The sequence below is a fragment of the Saccostrea echinata genome, unplaced genomic scaffold, assembly GCF_033153115.1.
Source record: "Saccostrea echinata isolate AGI-Se365-2 ecotype Australia unplaced genomic scaffold, CSIRO_AGI_Sech_v1 ptg000001l, whole genome shotgun sequence".
Taxonomy (NCBI): Eukaryota; Metazoa; Mollusca; class Bivalvia; order Ostreida; family Ostreidae; genus Saccostrea; species Saccostrea echinata.
Genome location: NW_026889750.1, coordinates 48,873,301 through 48,900,030, shown reverse-complemented (window position 1 = coordinate 48,900,030; position 26,730 = coordinate 48,873,301). Strand labels below are relative to the sequence as shown.

General features: G+C 32.6%; 1 protein-coding gene across 1 annotated transcript; it reads left to right on the top strand.

Moving 5' to 3' along the window:
- Positions 1 to 691: 691 nt before the first annotated feature.
- LOC133180356 (centromere protein I-like) lies at positions 692 to 26,432 on the top strand. The gene is made up of 18 exons (XM_061314902.1): positions 692 to 768; positions 7,208 to 7,342; positions 9,043 to 9,161; positions 9,492 to 9,599; positions 9,819 to 9,914; positions 10,128 to 10,217; positions 10,668 to 10,820; positions 11,087 to 11,254; positions 11,503 to 11,623; positions 12,700 to 12,788; positions 12,947 to 13,064; positions 13,263 to 13,327; positions 20,599 to 20,693; positions 20,955 to 21,108; positions 22,716 to 22,837; positions 23,910 to 24,180; positions 24,336 to 24,377; positions 25,163 to 26,432. Exons 1-18 carry the CDS (start codon positions 711 to 713, stop codon positions 25,274 to 25,276), a joined length of 2,118 nt encoding a protein of 705 aa, XP_061170886.1. The 5' UTR covers positions 692 to 710; the 3' UTR covers positions 25,277 to 26,432.
- Positions 26,433 to 26,730: the final 298 nt, after the last annotated feature.

Genomic DNA, 26,730 nt, shown 5'->3' with positions numbered 1-26,730 from the left:
TAGGTATACACTTTTTATAAGTAATCAGGCGCGGATCCAGGAATTTTTTTCCACCGGGGGGGGGGGGGCGGGGGGGGGGGGGGGGGGGTTCCATCCCAGTCAAAAAAAAAATTCTAACCCAAAAATTTCTTGACAAGCAAAGAAAAAAAACTTCCCTTCCCAAACGTATTAAACCCAGGAAATTTCTTGACAAGCAAAAAAAAAAATAATAATAATTAAATAAATAAAAAATAAAATAAAATAGAAATTCCATTCCCAAAACGTGAAAAACACATATTTCGCGGTGGTGATGGTGGAATCCACGTTTTCTAAGGGGGGGGGGGGGTGTTCCAAAGTCATTTTTTATTTGCTTCAGTATACTTTTAATAACTCTGCAAATTCCGGGGGGGGGGGGTCCAGACACCCCCCCCCCCTCTAGATCCGCGCATGGGTAATTCAAAATCTATTGAAAGTATTCATATACCCAAAAAATAAAAAAAAATAAATTAAATAGTCAAAATGGTCATTTAGAATGTGGTCTAATCTCATTAAAATCAAATCTTTTGATCCGCTCATGCATGATCGCTACACAGTTGTAAAAAGTTTGAGTCGGGTTCGGAATGCTATAAATATTCTATTTACTCTACTTTTGGCGGCCGATTCGGAATCATCGTAAATATACTAATGAAGAGAGTGGAACCCGGAGACTTCACAGTACAAGAAAATACAAGATGCCTACACTGGACAAAGATAAAGGAATTACAGATGCAGTAGAATATTTTGTTAAGGGTAATAATGCCTTTATAGAAGCTTTATGTATCAAATTTCAATCATTTACGATTTTGAACTCCCCGATCCCGTGGACCCCCCTGGACAAGTCCATTTCACGTTCTGTTATGACCAATTCAATTACTATCTACAATTGGTTACGTAGCTTGAATTACCTTCATAGCTTTATTTAGTTCTTCGAAGTACATTTTTTGTTGTCAAATCATGCTTTTTTTCTTAAATTAGCTTTTTTCAGCGGTCCTACTAATCAGAGAACCCTACAGCCCTAGAGAACTCGAGAGAACTTTGGAATATTTTAGAATATTTATTCAACCAATTTGGGCCCACAGTCGAGCATAAAGATGAACAATGTCCGAAATCATAGTCATAAATAACAATAAACAGAACACAAACAATTGTATATTGAACAGAGAGTTAGCTGTCAACTTTTAGGATGCATAAAATGTATACAAATAGTATATGTATAATGACTGTAATATGCCTATATTGTACTATGTTGTTTTCTCATATTAAAATTTTCATTTAAATGTTGGCATAATTAAACAACAAACTCAGAATCTTCATTTAACATAATCCATGTAAACAGGTCCACATTATTAAGCAGTTTTAAGTTTGGAAAAGTTTTACAGATTTTGTTTAAAAACTCTCCTCTAGAATCATTATGCAATGAACATTCTAGCAAAAATGTATTTCATCCTCAGTTGGACTTGAAGTACAGTAACAACTAGTGTTGTCACGATGATCGATTTATAATCGATCGGAAAGGCTGTCGATTTTAGACAATCGATTGGAGTATTGAACAATCGATTATAATCGGTATATTACAGCACTTATCTTTTTATTGTTTTCTCACTTTTATTTCAAGAAAAAGTTCTTGTTATAAATATATCTCTTCCATATATATCTTCCAAGTGTTGTCATTTACCATTTTTACATACTAAAAAAGGGTTTAAAATGAAAGTAGGTTTCCTTACAGATAAGACAATGACAACTATGTGTTTGAATTTGTAAAAATTGATTGTAAGATAATAATGGAATTTGTATATCTAAACTGAAGAAACTAAAAACTGCATGTATAAATAAAATATATTGGTTATCAGTGTTTGGGGAAAAATCACCTTTCATGTCGTATGAAATCACATGGATTTGCAAATTTAAATGTCTAATAACAGTTAATAAATTTAATTCCATATTTTAGGTAACCATAAAATATTGATTAAAACTCTGTCAATTAATACTTAATTTTTTACCCAGGTCAAGTAAATCCTAATCATGCAAAAATTTGTATTACTGAAATTGTTAATCAAACTGCAAATTTTAATCTGTATAATACACAATACTTACATTATTATAAAATTAAACTTTATTTTATATAAAATTTAGTGCCTATTTTATACAATGGTTACCGATTCGATTATTGACCGATGATCAGTTGATTAGAGTCAACCGATGCTGCCGATTAATCGATTATGATTTTCAACCGATTTGACAACACTAGTAACAACAGACTCTTTCACTCCTGGGAAGAATATCATTTTTACCACATTTATTAAGTATCCTTTCATATCTACTCGTCTCTACCCTTAAGCAATGATTACTATAATTCTGAATTTTGTGAGAATTACCCGATTGTCCATGTTTTTCATATTCAAGTATTTTTCAAAATTGAATGACCTTTTATACTTAAAATATGTACTTAATTTACCAAATCCTTCTAAGTAATTTAGAGAACTCAAGGTTTATTTGGTCAATTCAAATAAATTTTATACATAATTGAGTTTATTTTTACTTTATAAATCATATTCTATCTATAAAATCAATAACAAGATTATTTCATGGATGTTTTCTTTCGGAAAAAGTTGAAAACCAAACAAAATAGATTAATGTAATATTTTATGTCATCCCTATCCCGACTGAATTTCAAATAGGTTGTTTATTGAAATAATAATTTTACCACATAATTTTACAATTCTTTTTCACGTTATTTTGTATTTAATTTTATTTTCAAAGTTTTATAGAACTCTTAGCCGTTAACTCTGGTGTAAAACTTATTTGATAAGAGAGTTTCCGAAAACAAAATATTTCTCTCAGTCATTCGGACTGATGACTATATGTTCTACCAGTCCAAAGCAAATTCTATCAGTCCGAATAAAGAGCTAGGTTCACTTTATGCATAAAATGGCTCTGTCCTTATATCAATTAATTGACTATCACCCTCTGTCCCATTTCATATATCAAAATAAAGTAGAGACTTAGTGCTTTCATTTCCTATAACAAGATTTCTTTTTGGGAATCCAGGTATTGGAAAACAATCTTTGAGAAAATGGAATGTTCTTGAATTTTGCAGAAAACATGCATATTTGACTACCTTCAGCAAAGAATTAAAGTATGAGCACAGCCCACGATCCAAAAATTACCAGTAAAACGTTTTGTGATCTTCAGAAATAGATCTTTCGTTATGTAATTGCATATTTTGGATCAGAGCTTGTGCTCTATATGAAATATTGAAAAAATACCTCAACTTTTGGCCATTTTTAAGGGAATTTACAGGATATGGGAAAAATGACACATTCTATAACGTCATAATGCATTGACTAGAGAGAAAATTATGTCATCTTCAATAGATACACGGTCACCAAGGGTCCAAGTTATGAATACTGCATTTTCAACCAAAACAGAGCAGTTTTGATTTTTCAGAAATTCTCAGGGCCATAAAAGGCCCTAAGTGGCTCTTGCTATTTTAGTATATTTTCATGATGTAATTAAAAAGAAAATGGCATTGGTTTATAGTACTGAAATTGAGAGTGTAAATCTTTCTGGGGATCATTACAACACCGATTATGAGACCACGGGTTTGCAATTAAAAAGTTCAAGCACTAGCCCACAGGCTAGTGGCAGCAATAAAGTCACTAGCCCCAAGTAAAAAGTTGCTAGCCAAAATGTGTGTGTGGGGGGGGGGGGGGGGGGGGGGTAACAACTAATATGAAAAAAAAATAGTTAATTGTTGAAAAAGTCAGGGTTTTAAGGCATCCTTTTTAAAATTAAAAGTTAATTCTTACTTGTAAAATTGAATCGTGTATAAATTAATAATTATGATAGAAAATAAAAATGAATTTAAATAAAATATCTTCCTTTTTTATGGGCATTGCAGCTCATCTAAACTGAAAAGAAAATCTTCTTTTTTTTTCATCTTTTATCATTAAATACATTGGAACTATATTTTATGTAAATCACATAACACCCGTCTTTCAATTGATTGAGTGATCGTAAATAATTTAACGAGATATCTGAAAATACCAGTAGTGCTTTTCAAGTATCACATTGGTAGTTTTAACTTTTACTAGCCCAAGGGGCTATCTCCGTGCAGAAAACTACTAGCCCAACCCCAAAAAATGGTAGCCCTTGGTGTCGAGCGATGCTAATTGCACACCCTTGTAGACATCACAATAGATCAGAGTACAATTAATTGGAATAATCTAACTGTGTCTCAAGACAACAATTGGTCACGCGGACCGGTAATATAGCGAATTGCATCGGACATTTCGATTTTATATTGGTTTTGCCGGTAGGACCGATGGTTTTCGGAAACTCTGGATAAATAATTAAAATAACACAAAGTATGATAAAGTCTTCAGAGATTAGTATTCCATTGAAATTAAACATAAAACCTGGCACAATATTCTTTTTTTTTTAATTTTATTTTGTTTTTGTGTGATACATTGGTTATTTAAAACATAAATATTTCATTTGCAAACAACAAATAATTAAAACTCCTTAGGGTTCTCAAGGGTTCTTTAGAGTTCTCTAGGGTTCTCTGTTTAGTAGTACCCTTTTTTCAGCTTTAAAAAAAAAATTGCACATTGGTGCAGTGATAGTTTTCAACTTTGAACTGTTTTGAAAATAATGCATAAAAAATTACTTTCTAAGGTATGTCTCTTTCAGAGCAATTGCAATCAAAGATCTACAAGTTTTGGGGCTACATATTTAAATACGTACTTCTTCAACGTTGAATGAAATAATGAAGAAAAGCTGCTTAATATTCCCAATTAGTGAAAATGAAGGCCCCGGGAAAGTGAGAATTCAGCGAGACCAGCTGTGACATTGTAATTTGAGATGCACAACCTTTGAAATTTGATAGATTTGTTGCAGAAAGATTAAATGAACTTTTTATTGGCACTAATTTCCATGTAATCAGGGCTCTCAACTGTCTAGAATTGGGGCCATTCAAAGACCCCATTCCCAATTCAAAAAAAGTACCTTTATTTTCCAAATTGAATGTGTTAATTTTCAAAATGGTCATTAACCCCCCTCCCCCCCTCCAAATTCAAGAAATTTTAGTAGGCTATAAAATAACTGAATTTGGTACTCATAGTTGCCTTAAATACCCTAAAATACAACTGAAAAATGATTCTGTAATGGAAAATTTTGTTGACCATTGAGTGACTAAGTTTTTAATATCTATTCGACCACAGCAAATTTTACTTGCATTGGCAAGTGGGCGAATGGTTATAAATCTACAACATTTATATATTCTTGAAGAATTGTGAGATTCTGCTTAACAAACAAGACCTTCCAAAGTGGAAGGAAGAGTTGTATATTTGAAGGAAAGCTGATATAATAGTATGAATACTGAATTATAAATGTACATTTCAAAAACAGTAAATGCACAATTTTTGTGTCACCTGCAGAGGTACACTTAGGGATCACTTTACCCCGCGTCTGTCTGACCTATCATCTATCTGTCTCTCTGTCTTTCACACCCTATATCTTGAGAACTATAAGAGCATTTGATATTTTGCATATTTATTGTTTAACACTTTGGCTTTTGTAAAATGTCATGGTTACTCTCTCCTGATCCTTGAAGTTGACCTTTGACCTACTTTTCAAAGTAGTTCATTGTGCTGATATACAGCATAATATTGATATTTAAGAGGTAAGTCTATGCTATTTAGCATGTGCACTGTTTATCATAAAACATTATGAAGAATTTCAGCTTTACAGTCCATTTAACCTTGACCTACTTTGCAAAAATATTGCAAACAATTAACTTGTGTCTTCTGAATTTTGAGAGGCAGGGTTTTGATAGTAAGCATTTATATCATGTTTATGAGATCATGACACTGCACTTCGAAACTGGATGCATATACAGTTGTCAAGCAACCTGAAATTTAAAATATTATGGAAAAAGATCGGGATCAGTATTAAATAAGATCATTGAAAGTTGACAATTGCAGTAAAGACAGACTGAAATCTCTTTTGGATTCTCCGATAGGGCTGTCATGGTTCCAAAATTTTTTGGGTCAGGTCGATTCTGTAAATTTTCGGTTCGATTTCGGGTTTTTCGGTTTGGTTATTTACATCTATTTTAAACCTTAATTTCATGAATTAAACTTGAAAAAATCTTTATTTGTTACCCCAGTACATTAAATTCACCTTCAAAACAAGTCTAAATCATGTTAAAGTCTTGACATCGGTGTTTAAGACTAGGCTGACTATTAGCGACAACATAACCACTCTTGCTCATTTTTGATAATAATCCCATCTTTTTGTGACAAGTGTTTTGTCATAAATGAAGTAGATTTCAGTTGTGATGTTTGTTTATCACTATTATCGTCATCATTCTTTTGATTTCAACACCAATTTTTTTATTAAACAGCTTCTAATACATAAGTCATACCCGAACCGAAATCCGGAAAAATGGAACCGAAACCAAACTGAACAACTTGGACTGCGGTTTTCGGTTATTTCGGGGAACCGTGACAGTCCTACTTTTGGAGAATACAAATAAAAAGTCAAATGTATTAACATGATTAATAAAGATAATAAACAAAGCTGCAGATGGGCATTTGCTAAGCTCTAACACAACCATTTGAGGAATTATTTGTTATAATTAATACCTACACCACAGGAGATGTATGTACATCAAACATTATAAGGAATGGAAAAATCATTGAAATCTTTGTATCAAGGTTGACATGATTTTTGAACAATATTTGATGGGTGTATCATGCTGTGGCGGGGCACTTTATTTTTTTGGCCTTCTTTGCAGAGGAGATGCCTGAACTATAATGCTAGTAGCAAATAAATAGATGATCGTCTTTAGATTTATTTTATCTTTAATGGTACTATAAAGCAGGCGACACATGTTCCTTTGAACACTCTAGTTATAATAATGAGAGACTCTTAGGAGACAGATAGAAGGGAAATCTCTACATGTACATCTATTATTATTTCAAAATTCAGAGTACTGTACATATCACAATTAGCAAATTGCAGACTGCATTAGATTTGTCTGATGAATAGTAAACTGAATGTCCAATTCACAGTGTGCTTGCAGTGGTTGGAATTGATAGTTTAGAATTTGTAACCCACAAGATTTTCCATACTTGTATGGACAATCTCCAATTTGGTAAATATAAATATGTTTTATTTTCAACAGAAGAGAGAATAAAGAAGAGGGGAAATGTACAATTGTCTGAAGCCCTGGAAATATTGGAGAGGGTTTCAAAAAGTCGAGGCCTTTCTGCTGACGATATTAATGCACTTTGTGAAGTTGCAGCCAGCGGTCGACATGGTAAAAATATAAATGATATAAATGTAGAAGTACAAAATAACTGGAAAATTACAAATATGTAGTTTAACTCTGTACTTGACAAGTATATATTCATTGACAATTGATTAAAATTTGCCAAAAGCTTATATATTTTAACTTCATACATGTAATTACATTCTGGTGTGTTAAAATGAATTCTTATAAAGCTCCTTTTTATGTAATAAAATTGATCAACAAAATATTTTAGCATAAAAGACTATAAGATATCTAGCAGGAGTGAATTGATTCACCTCCTTCACGATACAATACATAGTTTATAATTTTATATTTCAGTACGGTTATTTTCGATACAAAACATTTTGATAGAAGGAAGCAAATTCAACGTTATTTATGTTTTACTAAATCCAGTCACTTAAACTATGTGCAAATTGACAAGAAGAAATTGATTAGAATGAATTGACTGTAAAAGATTATTTTACAAACTGTCAGTCCTCAAAAATTAACATTTTTAAGATTTAATTATGATGAGTAGCAAGTTTTACCTATGCCAGACCTGACTGAATAATGATCCTGACCGCAATAGAGAACTGAACCGAAAATGGAGATTTTGCACTTTGTATCAAACTGAGAAAAAATGCCACAGTGAACTGTTTCCCCCCTAATATCCAGAGGGGCCCATTTTACAAAAGAACTTACGACTAAAACCAAAATTTTATTCTGCTTATTTTATTCTGCTTATAACTTTTTAATTTACATTAAATTGAAAATTAATGGTTTTAATCTTTTTAAAAGGAATGTAGAAAGATATTTTTATGCTAGAAATTTTAAACAGAATCCTTAATTTTGCAAAATTTTACAATCAACTAAAGTTTTTGGTCTTGGTTGTAAGTTCTTTTGTAAAACGGGCCCCTAAATGCATCTAGAGAAAATTGCACATTTTTATGCGGTATTTTAGTCATATTTACTTCACTTGTTATATAATACATAGGTACAAAGCTTTCTGCTGTCATTTTCAGACATCACAGATCACTTATAATTTCAAATCATGCTTGTTGTCATTCCAGGTGATGATGTAAGTCGTAAGCTGATATTTCAGCTGATGATATAAGTTGTAAGCTGATAAGATTGTTGTTATTTCAGGTGATGATATCAGTTGTTAGCTGATAGCATTGTTGTTATTTCAGGTGATGATATCAGTTATAAGCTGATAGCATTGTTGTTATGTCAGATGATGATATCAGTTGTAAGCTGATAAGATTGTTGATATCAGTTGTAAACTGATAAGATTGTCGATATTTCAGGTGATGATATAAGCTGTAAGCTGATAAGATTGTTGTTATAACAGGTGATGATATCAGTTGTAAGCTGATAAGATTGTTGTTATTTCAGGTGATGATATCAGTTGTAAGCTGATAAGATTGTTGTTATTTCAGGTGATGATATCAGTTGTAAGCTGATAAGATTGTTGTTATTTCAAGTGATAAGTTGTAAGCTGAAAAGAGTGTTGTGATTCCAGATGATAATATAAGTTGTAAGCTGATTAGATTGTTGTTATTCCAGGAGATGATATAAGCTGTAATCTGATAAGATTGTTGATATCAGTTGTAAGCTGATAAGATTGTTGTTATTTCAGGTGATAATATCAGTTGTTAGCTGATAGCATTGTTGTTATTTCAGGTGATGATATCAGTTGTAAGCTGATAGCATTGTTGTTATTTCAGGTGATGATATCAGTTGTAAGCTAATAAGATGCCTGATTCCAACCAAGGAGTTTCCAGACAGGGCTGTAATGGTTGCTATATCCTACATCTGTACCAACATCCCATCAAGCAAAATCCAGGCAGGTTTATCCATGTTTTTGTAAAAAAATTGACATGAAATAAGAATTCAATGCATTTTTTTTAAATCAATGGTATGAGAATTTGTGTCTTGTCTATTAATATACTGATTTCAACATGATCAGAATTTACTGATGTTGAAATATATTCCAACTGCTATTTCAGGCCCATGCTTCTGAGGCTGTCAGTTGCAATGTTATATAAACATCATCAGAATTTTTTGTTGACCTAGATAATTACATCAATTTCAAGCCATGCTTCTGAGACTGCTATTTGCTGTAATGTATAAATCAGCAGAATATTTTTTGACCAAATTATTATGTCTATTTCAGGCTATGCTTTTGAGGTTACTGATTGCTGTATATGACTACATCGATAAAAAGGAAACAATCCAGAAACTAGGATACCTGCTTTTCTGTTTTATTGAGAACTCCATCCTGGTAAGCATGCTTCTATTAAACACAAATAAGAATTAAATGTATGGGCATTTTTCAATCCATTGTCAATGTAATTTTCACCATCTTCTTGAATAAGAAATATAGATTAACAATTCTTTTACATGTTAGATTTTTCACTAAATTTTATTGATTATGGAAGTTGATTTACTTAATTCACTTTTGAAGTCAACATCACATACAAGTTTGATGTTTTTGTTTTAGACGCCTTATATCTGTTATCTACTGTACCTGTTAACAAGAAAGGAAGATGTGAGACTGTTCCGAGTTAGAAAGCTTCTAGATTTACAAACTAAACTGGTATCAAACCTTCTTGTTTTTATTTGTATCGTATATAGGGAATTTAAAAATTGCTATGTTAATTACAATTTTGATTAGTAAATGAATAAAAAAGTATGCAGATTCCTTAAAATTCAGTTAAACAAAAAATGCATATCTCTGAATTCAGATTTATTTGGCTCCTAATTAGTTATTGTATATTTTCAATGTCTTTTTGTTTTCCTAATTTGACAGGGTCCCCAGCCATACCTTATTGGACTGTTGTCAATTTACAAATTGTACTTTCCCAACCTGGTGTCCATTGTCATTCCAAGTACCAAAAAGGTAGATTAAATGAAATCATAAATTCCAGTAAAGGACTTGCTACATGAATTTTCTAGTAGTGGATAAAAAAAATGATTTTGTTTTAAGAATGACTTTTTAATTTCTGTTTGGTCTAAAGGTGAAACTATATGTTTCTCTTTGTAAGGAAACTGAAATATGTTAGGCTGTTGTAAGTATAAAGCTTTCATTGGATTGTTTTAGATCATGTGATATGGAATATAATTTTTTGATACCACTTTTATTGAATCAGAAGAGTGAAATGATACAGGGGTTAGGGGAGGTCACTCTAGTCCTGTTTTATTACAGCACTTTTTCCCCACCAGAGACAGACAGTGGTGCTCCATTATAAGAGAAGTTAATTGTCTTGTTTTATTACAGCACTTTTTCCCCACCAGAGACAGGCAGTGGTGCTCCATTATAAGAGAAGTTAATTGTCTTGTTTTATTACAGCACTTTTTCCCCACCAGAGACAGACAGTGGTGCTCCATTATAAGAGAAGTTCAGGAGGGAAACCAGAATGTAGAGACGTCTCACATGAAGCTGTCACTGGAGTTATCCGAGAAACTTAGAGCCGCAGAGACCACAATGCTACAGGGAATTCCGGTCAGTGTCTCAGATTATATCAGCTTAATCAATCAATGAAATTGACTTTGCAGGGCACAGATTTATAAGAGTTAAGGCTCTTGGAATTACAATATCGATTTTGTATTTATCACTGATTTAACGCATATTCAAGGCTGAATAGTTAGTATCTCAAATGTATAAAAACTTGCATCTAAATTGAGTAAATAGAACATAAATGTACCTCCCACCCCTTCCCCCATAAATTTGAACAGACTATTTACTATAATTTTGACTTCTATTAATAGCCTGCCAAGAGGAGGAAGGTTGACCCCATTCCAGTGGTCCATTCCAGCAGCTCTAATCTGACGGTGAAGATGTCCAGTCGACTGATAGCCATGCTAGAGGAGAAACCAGTTCCATTCGTACAGATACCAGACATAGAGACATTACTGAGGAACCCAGATAAAGTAGAGGTATAAGAGATGATAAAACATTTAGAGATAGAAGATATTTTTGAATAAATGTGCACTTATATCTGGGTGTACAAAATTTTGCTCAAAATAGGTCATAGACTCATAATCAAAAATGGACTTTCTCAATTTTCATGCAATCAGAATATCCAAACACTGTTCAAAGCCTGTACTACTTAACATATGTTCATTGGTAAAATAAAAATTAGCCTAGTCAAAATTCAATCAGAAATTACTGTTGTAATTATCAGTTACCAAGCCAGATTGGTGCGGCATTGAGGAGTCCATTGCTTCAGTGTTTTATGTCGTACAGTGCCGACCCCCTTATGACCTGTCGCTTTTCTTACTGGCTCCAGGACACCCTCTGTGATGGTACGCATTATATGTGTAAAAGTTATTAGACTCTTCTGGCAAATGTGCAGATTAATCTCATGCTTTAAGGAACACTGTCAAAAATAAGCACAGATTTTTCCCGTAGTTTCGGAATATCTGGGATATCATTTAAGATTGATTGAGAGAGTATTAAAGTGGTAAAGTAAGGGTCAAATTGTAATAGGTATTTAGCTCTACTGGTCAGAGACCAGAAGAGCTTATGCGATAGTACCGTGTCCGTCGTCCATCTGTCTGTCTGTTTGTCTGTAAACAATTATTCAAAATACTACTCCTCCTACAGTTTTGCTCAAATTTCAATATAACTTGGCACACAAGTAGACTACGCTAAGATACATAATTCTGTATATTGAATTTTGATTTCAATGAACGGCGTCATGGTTACAAAAAATAGAAATTTCTATGAATTTCTTCTGAAATGCAACTCTTCCTACAGTTTTGGTCTGATTTCAGTATTACTTGGCACACAAGTAGACTACACTATGACACATAATTTTTTGTACTGGTTTTTGATTTCAAGACTAGGCCAAGGATCATTATTCTAATTAATTGCTTTTGCATAGTTTCAAGTTCCTTTGTTGAAAGTACAAACCAGTAGAGCTACAGTCTTGTCAGAGACTTCTGGTTTGGAGATATCAGCATTAATTTCTGTCCATGTAACTATTATAGCCTGTTTAAAATATAGAGGAAACATAGGTCCAGGACTACCAAGTTTTTTTAATTTTGTGGTTTTTGGCAAAAAAATGCAATATCATTAATATAAGAATTCGTGTACAGCTACTTCATCCTATTCTATCATTAGAAAAATTTGTAGGTTGCTGATCTCCTAATTTAACGGTCTCTGTATCATCCACATAAAAAATTTAGGGTTCAGCAAAGAATGGTGAAACTATAGCATCTGTGTAATTCTGAGTAATATATAAAATCCTATTTTGGTGGTGTATTCAACATGAATCTGTGCACCTAAAATTGAATCAAATATATGAATCCCACTAAAGTAAGGCCACATACAGTAATCATTTTTGAGTAAGATTTGTTGGAATTAATTTTCTTTGTAGAACTACTGGATAGCACAGTTACCTCCTCTTGTTTCCCAAGAATCGAGTCCATACTAGAGAAACTTATACAGTTCACAGAGTTTATTCAGGTTGTCCATTTGTCTGCCTTGTGTATTTTGAAAATAAAGATGTTACTGAGAACATATTAAGATAAAACTTTAAAATTTGACAGATAATAGCCCATTCTGACCTGAACATTTAGTTAAAGGTACTAGAAACTGACATGTGCACAGTATTTGTTTTACAGGAAGGTATTCCAGCTGTGGATCAGATTTTATTCCGGTATCTTCAGGTTTGGAATGGAATGGATTTTAGACAACAGGTGTTCAGGCTAATCACCAGATGCAGACTTTACCCCTTCTCATGTAATTCTTTTTTTCTGTGTGTTTTTTGTTTTTTTTATAAAATTTCTTTTGCAATAAATTTTGTTACACACACAGTTTGAACAATCTAGTAAAAAAGACATGTACATGTACATCTATGCAAGGAACTAAAATAAATTTGTTCCCAAAAAAATATAAAAGTATGATCTTTAATATATCTGTTTTTGCTTTTCCTTACAGTATTAAATGAATATGTTTTGGAACCATTGAGGAAACTGTATATTAGAACTTCAGTATTTATTAAGGTATGTTATTATCATTATTAGTATCAATGTTATTTGCATTATTAGTATCATAAAGCACTATAGACTAACAGTATTGAAAGAAATCAACAACATTGGTTTTTTAATGGTTTATGAGCCCTCTGCTCGTTGTTAATTTTATAAATTATTTTGTTCAGCTCCTGAAGGGTAACCTGTTCTAATGATTACTTCATCATTACAAAATTCAGGATACAAGACTGAGTTGACAGGGACCAGCCTAGACCCAAAATTTAGGGAGACTTCACTTCTCCCTTAGAGAAATATAGGGAGAAGTTTTGAATTCTAGGGAGACTTCTCATTGCGCATGACGCACATTGATCATTATTAAACTTTTTAAATAAAAACATTTCATCGTTTATTACTTAAATACATTTCAATGATTTCTTCTGTATTATTTAAACATCCTAGTAAAAATAATTAAAAAAGAGAAAAAAGATTTTTTTTTTTTAGAATTATATTTTTCCAATTACAAGGTATCTAAATATCTAGCAAAATATATAAAACAATGACAATGTAAAAGTTTCTAATAGATAAACTTGTTTATCAAACTTTTATTCAATTCTTGCATAGTATGCACAATTAACTTTTAAATGATTCACACATTTTTCTCTCCTCTCAGGGTTTGATTTTCAGGCTCTTGGCATAGTCATAATTTTGTTATTTTCTCTTCAAAATTCGTTTTCAATATAAAATTCTTTTTCTAAAAAAGTTTTGCACTACTGCATGCCGTTTGAACTACTTATGTTTATCAGACATGTGTAGTTTCTTAGACAGTTAATAACTCCACAATATAACAGTAAAAATATGTCTGTATTCACAGCATGTTTTTATTATTTGACAATAAAAAGATCTAAAATCATCTCCAACATCTTTGGCATGACATCGATAGCTGTCCAGCTGTTTTGCGTATTTTAGTGTATAACTTGTAACAATGGACTTTTCATACACTGAAGCGTAAAATCTAGAGGAGTTCCGATAGAGTATTCGATGCGTTGGTCATTAGTAGCAAAACAGGTGCAAGTGCCCTATTGTTTCATTTATTTCAGCTGTAATAAAACTAAATTTATAAAATAGTAACGGTTTCTTAATAGATTTTTTTATGATTTTCAATAAAGGGGTTGCAAATGTTAAGGCGACTTAAACTTCTCTTTCGTAATAAATTACGGCGAAGTTTGGAGCTCAAAAGCGACTATTTCGCCCCAGTTGCCCCTTAGGTTGGTCCTTGAGTTGACCATGAATGAGAAGTTGGCCCTTGTCTTTAAAATTCTTGAATGAAACTTGGAGGGTAGATCTATACTGAATTTAGTGTCTACTTTGACTTGCTTTGACCTTGAAATTGGTAGATTTTATACCTTTAGACCTAATTTGGATGACCTTTTCTGAAATTTATCCAGTGACTTTGGGTCCAGTAAAAGACAATTTTTGAAAGATTCAAATACAGATGTATAATGTCCACATTATCAAGTCCTTTACATGTACTTTTAGAGGAAAATTATATTGCTCAAGTTGAAAATAAATTTATTTCATTTTCAAAACTGGAAAAATGGGATTTTATGGTGAAAATAAAGTGATATGTTCACAGGTGCTATTTTCACACTGAAAATTGCAAATTTGGGGGAAAAAAGCTATTTTCTTCCCTTCATGAAAAGTGTTGAAGAGTGAGTAAACCAATCTGACACTGACTTAAACGGCCGAGGTTTCTCCATATTGTGGTTATAAAACATACATGTATTTACAGAGTTGGCAAAAAGTCATAACAAATCACTTGACATAATATCCTGTAGATGAGAGAGAATGTTAATACATGTAGTAAAATTACCTGACAAGTTGAAAATTTACCAGAAGAAAAACTGAGATTTTGTTTTTGAACTCCATTTATTTTTAATCAGTGACTGTGGCAGTTCAACACCTTCCTTAAGGTAGATCGTGGGTTTACTGCTTAAAAATTCTTACAGGAAAACATATCCTGAAAATTTGATATAATGTTTCTTAGAATTTATAGCATTTTATCTGTAATTTTTAAATTTGTCTACATAGATTTAATGCTGTATTACTGTAAACAAGGTGTAGTTTTTAGTACTATTTTTACGCTTTACTATTGAAATATATTTTTAAAAAAATGACGTTTTTAAGCCAATTTCCATAAAGAGTTTCTTTAGAAAAAGGTTGGACAACTTTTTAAAGACGTAGATGAATTAGTCAGGAATTTCAAAATATCCAGATCAGGTAAAATTTAAACTATTGAGATAAAAAATCAATATGTCTTCTCGCTAGTTTTTAGCTCACTTCAACGAAGTTGGGGGAGCATATATAATACCCTCGGCATCGGCGTCCCAGGTTAAAGTTTTTGGAGCAGTTTTCTATTCAAGTACCTGACATGCCCTATATCAATCAGGGATGCATGGAGGATGCTTCTAGTGTGTTTCGTTGTACCAGTCAAGGTTTCAGATGCTGCAATTTCAGCTAAAGAATGACCAAGTTAATGTATTTGGAGCAGGTTAAAGTTTTTGGAGCAGGTCTCATTTCCAAGCAACTATAGGCCCCTTATTGACCAAACTTGCATGGATGATAATCTAAGGATGCACACTACTGGGCTTGCTTCGGATGCTGGATCTGACCTATATTTTCCAGATGAGTGACCAGGTTAAAGTGTTTAGAGCAGATCTCATTTAAAAGTAACTATAAGGCTTATATCTACACCAAACTTGCATGGATGATGCATTAAGGGATGAACACTCTCAAACTTGCTTCAGATGCTGGATTTGACTTACATTTTCTGGATGAGTGACTAGTTTTAAGTTTTTATACGCCCGTCTTTAGACGGGACGTATTATGTTATGGCGTTCATGTCCGTCCGTCCGTCTGTCCATCCGTCCATCTGTTAGCTTTTTCGTGTCCGGCTCATAACTTAAATACTATTAGGCCTAGGATTATCAAACTTTGTCAGCTGATACTTCTTGGGTAGAAGGTGTGTCACACATTTAAAGTAGGTCGCTCTGACCTTTAATCAAGATGCTATGGCCAAATATGGAAAAATCCTGTCCGGCTCATAACTAGAAAACTATTGGACTTAGAATCATCAAACTTGGCCAATTTATGCATCTTAGGTAGAAGGTGTGTCGCAACCTATTTCAAGGTCACTGTGACCTTTAATTTAAGTGAAATTTAAAAAAAAACCTGTCTTTTTACTAGTAGATTACACAATCCCAAAAATGCAAGAGTGTTGCAGTATCATTATTAAAAAAATGTTAAATCAAGAAAATACTTATTTTTTCATTATATACTTTACAGCAATCTAGAACAAATGTAATGTTACAAGAGAAATTCCACCTCTCCCATGGGTGTAATTATCAAGCACTGGTCAAGGAGAATTTGATAACAGAAAATTGCATGGCGAATTAGAGAGAAATTAATGAGTTTAGTGTGAGGAGCTAACTGGTTGAGCATCTCTGATCAAGCAGGTGTTATCTATATCTCTTGGGAACTGGGTAAAAAGAATCAGCCGTGTTGGATTAAATAGTTGGCTAGCCAACTTTTAAAATGAATTTGGTGAAAAGTAATTAAAACTTATTTGATATTGTATGATAAATTAATTTGATATTGTATAATAAACTAATTTGATATTGTATAATATAATTAAAACTAATTATACTTGAGAGGGGGGGGTTATATTGGAATCAGCATGCCGTTGTTCGTATGAATTGCAGCTTAAAACCAGTCTGACATTAAATCTAAAAAAAAATCAAGTATTTAAAAAAAATGTTTTAATTATGGTAGATAGTCCCAACAAATCTAAGAGTAATACAGGAACCTTATTAAAAATGTTGCATCAAGATTACACAAGTTTTTTGTTTCTTTTTATAAATCTTTGTAACAAATTAAAAAAAATCTTTGTTTTCAAATTTAATTTCAGATGACATAAATATGCATTTCTATTGCACTACAAAGCAGATAGTATGTATAGATCTATTCATCTCTTGGGAGTAATGAGTGGACATGCATCCAGTTAAAGATTAATTAATGAGTTCAGTGTAGGGAGGCTAGCTGTGTCAATCATTTCTGTTAGAGGATCTCTGATCAAGCAGCTCTTATCTGTATCCTTTGGGAATTAGACAGAAGAACTGCTTGTCAGCTTATAGCATATGTCATTTAATGGTCAGCCTTTTATTTTTAATATTAATTTGAAATATATTAAGTTGTTAAGACTAAATTGATATTGTGTAATATGATATTTTTATTTATTTTTTTGAAAATATCAACTAATTCAGAGCATCATATCTCACAAACCTGAAAGCTGGGGGGGGGGGGGGGGCTGCAGATGGGCATTTGTCAAGCTCTAACAAAACCAGTTGAGGATCTATAATATAATATTTGTTATAATTAATGCCTACACCACAGGAGATGTATAAACAAATATGATAAGGAATGGGAAAATCCTTGAAATCCTTGTATCAAGGTTGACATGATTTTCTTGCACTTTAAACTGTTTATGACAATTGAACAATATTTGACGGGCGTATCATGCTGTGGCGGGGCACTTTATTAAATAAGTCCATTCCCAAGCAGCAAGCCATATCAGACCAAAATTGCATAAACATTGCATCTAGGCATGCACACTTCTAGATTATTAGTTTACTGTGGGACTTTGCCTTACTTAAAGACAACATTCGTTGAGAAGAGCTCTGTAATCTCTGATTACCTATGTTTTTGCTAAATAATTTCAAAGTTTACTTTTATATTGCCAAAATGTTGCGTCATGTGTTGAACGTAATCACGTATACATTCAAGTATAAATATCTTTACATTTGAAATATGCAAGATTTAAAAGGTGAAATAGTTGCAAAATGTAATTTTATTCATCATTTCACTTATTGCGGAAACATGTTAGGATGACAAGCAACTTATTTACACTAGTATTGTGAAATTCATATTCTGCCCACAAAGTCAGAATGAACGGTATATTAAACATTTCTCATGTAGTAGAATTAACAGGCAGCGACAACACCGCGAGTGATGATATATTAATTCATGTATTTTTAGGATGTTCATGTTCAGTTATATTTCAGGCATAACACGTGAATTTGATCACTTCATTCGAAAGCAGTGAAGAAAAAACATCCCAATACTGAGAAAAATAAGGGGGGGGGGGGGGTTACCGGCAATGTTCTTTCTATATTAGTAACAAGCTGTATAGCCCTAACTCTCAAACATTTCTTTATTTCAAATTCTTTCAATCAAATTTCCATATGCAAAATGTAAAACACTTGCATTTGGCCTATACACAGAGAGCTTTTTTTATATAGAAAAAAATGCACGCAGGTGTGTTAAGGAAGCACTAAGATAATCTGACTTGAACTAAATCATGCAGTGATACAATATGACGTCATAGTAGGCGACATGACGTCGATTTTAGAACACAGGCTTTCTTAATATTGTTATTTAGAGATATTATTTGATTCCTGAAATTGAATGGAAACATGCAAATATTAACAAAAATAAAATGTTTTTATTTTGTTTGCTGTATCTGTCACTTGAATTAAAATCTCCGACCAATGACGTCATAACTTTCAACAAGTAACTTGAGAATTGATCATGTTGTGTAATGAGAATTTGGCTAAGACGGCATGTAAAAAGATATGTAAAAGTGGGTAAGGAAGCAAATACCGTGAATATTGTGTGTGAATCATGTGAAGTTAAAGTTTGTTAAACAGGTATGTTTATTTATTTTCATCAATTATATCTTTTATTGAAGACAGTTAGCTATTTACGTATCCCGGTTGGCCTTTCCTCTGTCATTCGTTACTACAATAATGCAAAAGAACAACACTAAGCTGGATACTTAAAAACATAAGATTTGTACATATTGAAAGCTTGCGTTCTACGATACTTGGCTAGAATCTTGGGGTGAACATGGTTTGAAGAAATATCTCAGGTTATATGTACATAATGCAAAACTTGGGGTCAGGTTTTGTGCAATTGAAAATAAAGATAAGAATTCATGAAACAGATTGCAGTGTTGGATAGACAGTGTTTTTTTCACTGGAGATGCATTCAACATGCAAGCAAATAAATTCTAATACAAGTGTTTTTTTCTGCGAAGAAATGTATTTTTTCTTAACTTAAAAATGAAAAACTAAAATCTCTTGTCATAGTTTTATTCAAAGTTGAAAATCAAAAGCATTCAGAGCATAGATATTTAACTTTGATCCATGATAACAACAATCCTTATCATGAAACTCGATTGAGATCAAAGTTCACTATGGAAGCAGTACCTTTGATTTTAGACTTCAATTCCTTGCATGGATCTAACGAAATTTTGAGTTTTCAGTATCAGGTAGGAAAGCTGAAACATAAGAAGACAAGGGTAATAAAAAAGAATTAGAGAAAGAAGCAAATAAATGTTTTGACATGTTTCTTTTTGTTGCTATTTGCTGCTATTTTCTATTATATTTTATAAAATCATTTACTGCTACTTAAAACATTATATTTTATAATAGCATTTACTGCTACCGGGGACCTATTTACTATAGTATAACATACTTAAGACATAATGGTACCATTTAGATTCATAACTTGCAATATTTCCTAAAGTCTCTTAAGAGATGATAAAACAAATTTAGTGAATATTTTATAGACTCTTTTTTTCAGTGAATATATTATAGACTCTGTTAATTAAAATATTTTTCAAGTATTCTAATATTGAAATATTTTCAGACAAGTAAATTTCACATTGTCTGAGTGGATTTATAATAGTAAGAAAGAAAAGTTAATGTAGAGCCCTGCATTCCTGTCCAGTTTTGCCCAATTTCAGTGAACTTACATGTGAGATTCTTTCAAAATGTCATTCATCTAAAGTTTTGTTTTGTATTTTTTTTTCTTCATATTTCAGTTAACTAATACATAAGCAGACTTATCAAGAATCAAAGCAGATGATGATAAGACATGAATGGGTCTTGATTTTGAATTGGTATTACTGTACACAAAAAATCTATATGGTTTAGGGTTGAAAGGTACAATTGGAAAAAAATTATGTGTCAGAGTGAGAATCAATTTCAAGGTCAAGTACACAAGATTTTGGTGAAATGTCGCTTAATTTAGGTTAACTACGAAGAGTTGGATGTTCAAATGTGCATGATATGAATTTTTAAAAAACCCATTGACAAATCTGTCTAAGCAAACGTCAGGCTTAATCATTAACATGAATTTATAAACATTAATTACATAGACTTCATGTCTGAATATTTTTTATACAGTGCCAGATAACCATGTGTTTGACACAGCTGTTGCGTAATTATGTAGTGGTGGAAATACACAGATATAATCAGAAATATCCCCAATCAAAGCCAAGGTGAGCAGTGAGGTTCTTTTATGTACATTTCTAATACTGATAATATCAATGAAAATTTTTATATGACACTTGAGTCAATATTAAATGCTGAGACTAGAATTATGTAAATTATTATATTAAGCAAGCAACACAATTTTTTTAATCAAATGCAACAGCTCCTTAAAATAAAAAAAAAATTATTGGAATTGAAAGTTGTAGTATATCACATTCATATTAATATTGATTTTTTGAATTTCTTTTCTCCCCTAATTATCCGAACAGTGTGTCCATCTTTGAAGATGACGTAGGAACATTTGACCCACTATCCACAATTCAAGGACTAATTCAGTTTGTGGACAGACTTAACTGTGCCGGCCTGACCCTGGAAAACAACCACATTCTCCTCCTCCACTTCACTCTCACCTTCAGTGAAATGGTACGTCTGTGTCGGGAATTGGAACTTTGTATTTGTTTGTTTGTTTGTAATTGGTTTATACAAAATAGTTTATTATGTTTTTTGGTTCATCTAGGCCAAGGGCTCAAGTGAGGTATTTTAATCAAGGGTTTCCATTGACTGTCTGTCTGTCTTGTCCATTGTAAACTTTTAAATTTTCAATTTTTTCTCCTGAACCATTAAACCAATGTCAACCAAACTTGCCACAAAGCATCCTTAGAAGAATTGGGATCAAGTTTTGGTCATGCATTATTTTTCATGGGGAAATAAAAAAAGAAATGAAAACAAGATGTGTTTGTGAAACACTGATGCCCCCGTATGGGGGTACAATCATATTTGGCCTTGGAGTTTGACCCACTTTTGCGAAATTTTATGAGACTTTAACCTTGGCCATAACTTTTGAACAGTTGGTGCTTGGGCTTTCAAACTTCACATGTATATTCCTTGTGACAAGACCTTCCTTTCGATACCAACCACTTTGACCTTTTGACCTTGACCTTGGAGTTTGACCTACTTTTGAAAAACTTTATCCTTGGCCATAACTTTTGAACGGTTGGAGCTAAGGATTTCATACTTCACATGTGTATTTCTTTTGCCAGGCCCTTCCTTTGGATACCAACAACTTTGACCCTTTGACCTTGACCTTTTCTTGGGCACCATTAATTTTGAACATTTGACCTTGACCTTGATGTTTGACTTACTTTTGATAAATTTTAACCTTTTCCATATCTATTCAATGGTTGCTGCGAGGGCTTTCATATTTCACAGGTATATTCCTCGAGACAAGACCTTACTTTGGGTACCAACATATTTGATTTGCATTTGAGAAAGTTTAACCTTCACTATAAGTTGCCATATGGGGGCATCAGTGTTTCACAAACACATCTTGTTTTCTAGATCAAAAGGTTAGGCTTATGTCACCTCATTGTCAGCAACACATGAAAGTCCAAGCTATCAGTAAAGATGTTCTTATATACAAATACATGTATCCCAACATTGTGCATATTCAAGTTTGTGCAAATAATGGCCCCAAGAGCAAGGTGGGGTCACAATAGAGATCAAATCTCATATAGGAATATGTAAGAAAATGTCTTAGAAATGTTTTTCCTGAGAATAGCAGAGTCTTGATTAATCATATTTATTAATCCTCATGGCACTTGGGGCAAAGTTGGGAGATTCATTTTTTACAATACTGGTACAGTAAACATGCTTATATCAAAGCGCCGGGACGTAGCATTTGATTTGTTTTAAAAGAAATTTGTTATATACAATAAGTTTATACTACATTTTAAAAGACAGGGTATGAAGATCACTTTGGTATAGGCGTAAATTGATTATAAATCTGTTCACTGTATGTTTTACCCTGAGTAGTTTAAGTCATGATCCCTTGGGGCAAGGTTGGGTCTACAATATGAGGTCAAAATTTTAAACAGAATATAGAGGGTGTAAAATCTCAATTTTTTTATTTTAAAACAGCAGACCAGGGTGACTCAGGTGAGCAATGTGGCCCATGAGACTTTTATTTTCATATGGATTATGAAAATAATTGGTACAATACTGAAATAATGTTTTGAAACTTTTTTCCCCAGGTATCCACATTGTATACCCGATATGAAGTACCATGTGTATATTTGCCAAGTCGACACATCATCAGTGCCTTTCTGACTGATAATGCAATGGGTCCTGCAAGATTATGTGGAATTGTTAATAGGTAAAGCAAATAAAGTCACAAACTATGGAACAATTTTGGCAATGGAAGCCTATGGTAGAAAGTGTTGTCCATCCATATTAATATGTCTTCATATTTTATTTAGATGTGTAGCTCTTGTAGACCCCCCCCCCCCATTTCAGTTATTTTCTTTTCCACATATAATTAAATTATACTAATGCCTTTTCATTTGTTATTAGCTAATATTTGCCTAGTCATTTTTTAACAAAATCAGCTCTGATATGTGTGAACTTACAGAACTATCACACAGGCAATAATGGAAAAGCTATTTCAGAACCACAATCTTAGAAGACTTGAACCTTGACCTTTGACATTGAAATTTCACAGTAAATTATGTTTAGCCAATGTAAGTAAAGTATTATGATTATCTTAATATTTTAACCTCACACAAAGGGAAATAAGGATAGGATGTTTTTATATCACTGTGTGGTTGACCTTGACTATTGACCTTGAAGGGTGTTTGCTATGTTGTTGAAGATTTTTTATGAATACCATCTTCAAATTTCTTATTCAGATAAGTCAGAGTTCAATTTTTTTTAAATGTCATGTTGAATTGACACCTTTGGCCTTTGAGATGTATACAAGTCATTTGACTTACTTTCAACTGACTAGAAGGTGTTTTTTTACCAGTACGTACATGTACTCATTTGGCAGAGAGCCTGTGTGTGTTGCAGCTCATTGACCCCTTTAGCTACGATATTTACATGCATCTTTTTGTCCATAAGTCAGTCTTCCAAAGTTTGAAGATACTGCAGGAGAAAAGGGATATTTCCTATGTTTGTATTCTATATAGAGATCTAAACTCAAAGTAAAAAGATTTTTTTAAACACAGTATAGAGGGAAATAGTTTTCTTTTTGCCCCTTTCACCCTCATTGCAAATGGGTGAATTTAAAACAGGGCGAATTCAAAGAAAACAACATTATCTCTTTAACACAACTGTATCTAGGCAAATTGTAAACGGGGCTCAATTGTTTGCAAGTATGAAAGGGTGAAAATAACATGAGGCGGACATAACCCTGTTTACAGTAATGTACTGAACTTTCTATTCAATAGATACAAGGTTAACTGCCAGAAACTAAAAAATGACATGAAAAGTAACGAGAAAGAGGCTGCCAGACATCAGATGAAGGAGACGGTTCACAGTTTGAACATTCTAATTATGGACCTCTGTGACACACTGTGGAGGAGGAAGGCATTCACACATGGACGGAGTGACTCTTACTTTCACTTTGAGTCGGGTATTCTGGATGTGGGCTCAAATGATGGTCTCTCCTTATATCTTCATCAAGCATTTCTTCCATTCTCTCTGCTGTTTCTGAAGGAGGTAAGATGCTTAAAATGCTAAAAATCTTCTCATTTAGTTATCTGATAAGAATAACATAAAACATTTGAAATAGTTTATAGACATGGAATTTTAGAATATTGTATTTGAATACATCTGTAAGGGTTGTTTTCTTGAGAAAATATTTAATTTTTTAGACACAGCCAAAGGAACACATTGGACACCCACGAGGAATCCAGGTAAAGTTGTACAGTTCATACCCTCAGCTGATACACAGGTGGGCGGGATGAATAAACAGTCCTAAATTTACTGTGGCATTTATTGAAAAGTGATATTCTTGTCACAAAATTCTTGGTATTCGATAGTGATATAAATGCTAGCATTTCCATTTGATTTACATTTAAATTAATTTCTGCTCAAGTGATGGCTTGAAGACCATGCTGGGGGTAAGGGGAATATTTTAATGCGTACACTTTTAGAATGAAAAAAACCAGCAAATTGTCAATACACAGACATACTCATGAAGAGTAAATTAAATTTTCAATCCATGGCACTTGGATTCAGGCAGCAGTAAATGTTCTTAGAGTTATTTATGAAGATACAAGTTAGAGATATATTGAAATGTCTTTGTTCCCAAGAACAACAAATATGTTAGTTGTTCAAACTGAAGTGTTATATAATGCAGATTATTATTTGGTAAAAACATGATCTCAACATGATTCTCTATTTCCTTCAAGACTAAATTAAGTTGGGCTTTGTGTTTCATTGTCTTGTCTTTGATGGGCCTTGTTGATTGCAACTTGGTATTTTGACAAAGTGTTTGTAATAATTAGTTCTGAAAATGTTTGCATTTCACCTAATGTTATTACCAAGTTGTTGTTGTCCTTTGCAAAATAGGAACTCATGTTTGATTTGATAATTCGATGAATGGAAGATGCACTCAAAAAATGTGAACAACAAAAATTCTTGAACAAATCTTAAAAAGTCTTGTTAATTCATTTTAGATTAGAATGTTCTTTTTTAGGAGATCCGAGACACATTTATGGAATTTTTACAAAGAGAGAACATCAATGAAGTCAAGGAATTCATAATGAGCACAATAACTCGATACCGACTCAGTTCATCTACTGTTATCTGAGGAACAATAACTCAATATAGACTCTCTTCATCTACTGTTAACTGACGACGAAAACACAAGTTATGCTAAGAAAGCAATGAAGGCTGTGTAATCTTTTTATTGAACTCATTCAATGAAATATATCATTTACTGTTTCACAAAACTGACACAGGAAGTGAATTTAAATTTTAAAATTTGAATCAAGTTAATGATTGAAAATAGGAATAGAAAAGGGGAGGCAATAATATTGATGATCTATGTTGAAGATTGAAGTTAGATTTCAATGTAGAATACTCTGTAGTGAAAACTTCTATAAATGATGCTCTCTATTTTGTATAATGTGCACTGTAAAGTATCATGGGCAAAGTATAAACATACTTATAATGTACACTTTACAGTATCATGGGCAAAGTAAATATACAATATACACTTTACAGTATCATGGGCAAAGTAAACATACTTACGATATACATTTTACAATATCATGGGCAAAGTGAACATACTTACAATATACACTTTACAGTATCATGGGCAAAGTAAACATACTTACAATATACACTTTACAGTATCATGGACAAAGTAAACATACTTACAATATACACTTTACAATATCATGGGCAAAGTAAACATACTTACAATATACACTTTACAGTATCATGGGCAAAGTAAACATAATAAAATTTTGTTTAAAAAAAAAGGGGGGGGCAGAAATCTTAATCTGTCTATATGTTGTCTATCTTTCTTCAAGTCTGCCATACTTTGTTTTTTTAACTATAAACCTCAAAGGTTGGTTATGATCAGAGAACGTGTCATGATCCTGAACCAAGGTCATTAGGACAAAGTCATAATTCAGGGTTCTAAAGTTTATGTTATTAAATAGACCATAGCAGCATTTAATACATGCTTAGCACACAAAGGATGATGATGACCAGAGAGTCTTTACTAGAACAAAGGTCATTGATACAAGCTTTCAGAGTTCTAAAGAGTGAATTTCAAAGTGTCCTGCAGGGGGTATTAGTCCTCTAGGAATTTTATCTGTTGCACAAACTACATGTATTTATACAAGTACACTACATGTAGGGTAAACATTGTAAATTTGGAATGAGGATATTATGTATTAACTTTTTAAGGTTATTTTAAAATATAATAATTTACTGTTATCTGTTGAAGGTATATGGAGTGCAATAAAAAAATCAAATTATAAAAAGTCTTTAGTATGTATCTCTTGATGGTCCCACGTAAAGAAGCAGACTAAATGTTGGCAAAACCACAGAGTTCTTGAACAGAGTTGACTATCAAGCTGATGCTTGACATATAATCACAAATCATTTTGAAGATCCCTTTCAAGGTCAAATATTGGAAGCAAACTGTAATTGAAGACAAATCTATAACATAGAATTGAATTTCCCCTTGATTATTGCTCAAATTACGCAAAAGATTCCCATTAATTTTCGAAGATTAGATCCATTTTTGTT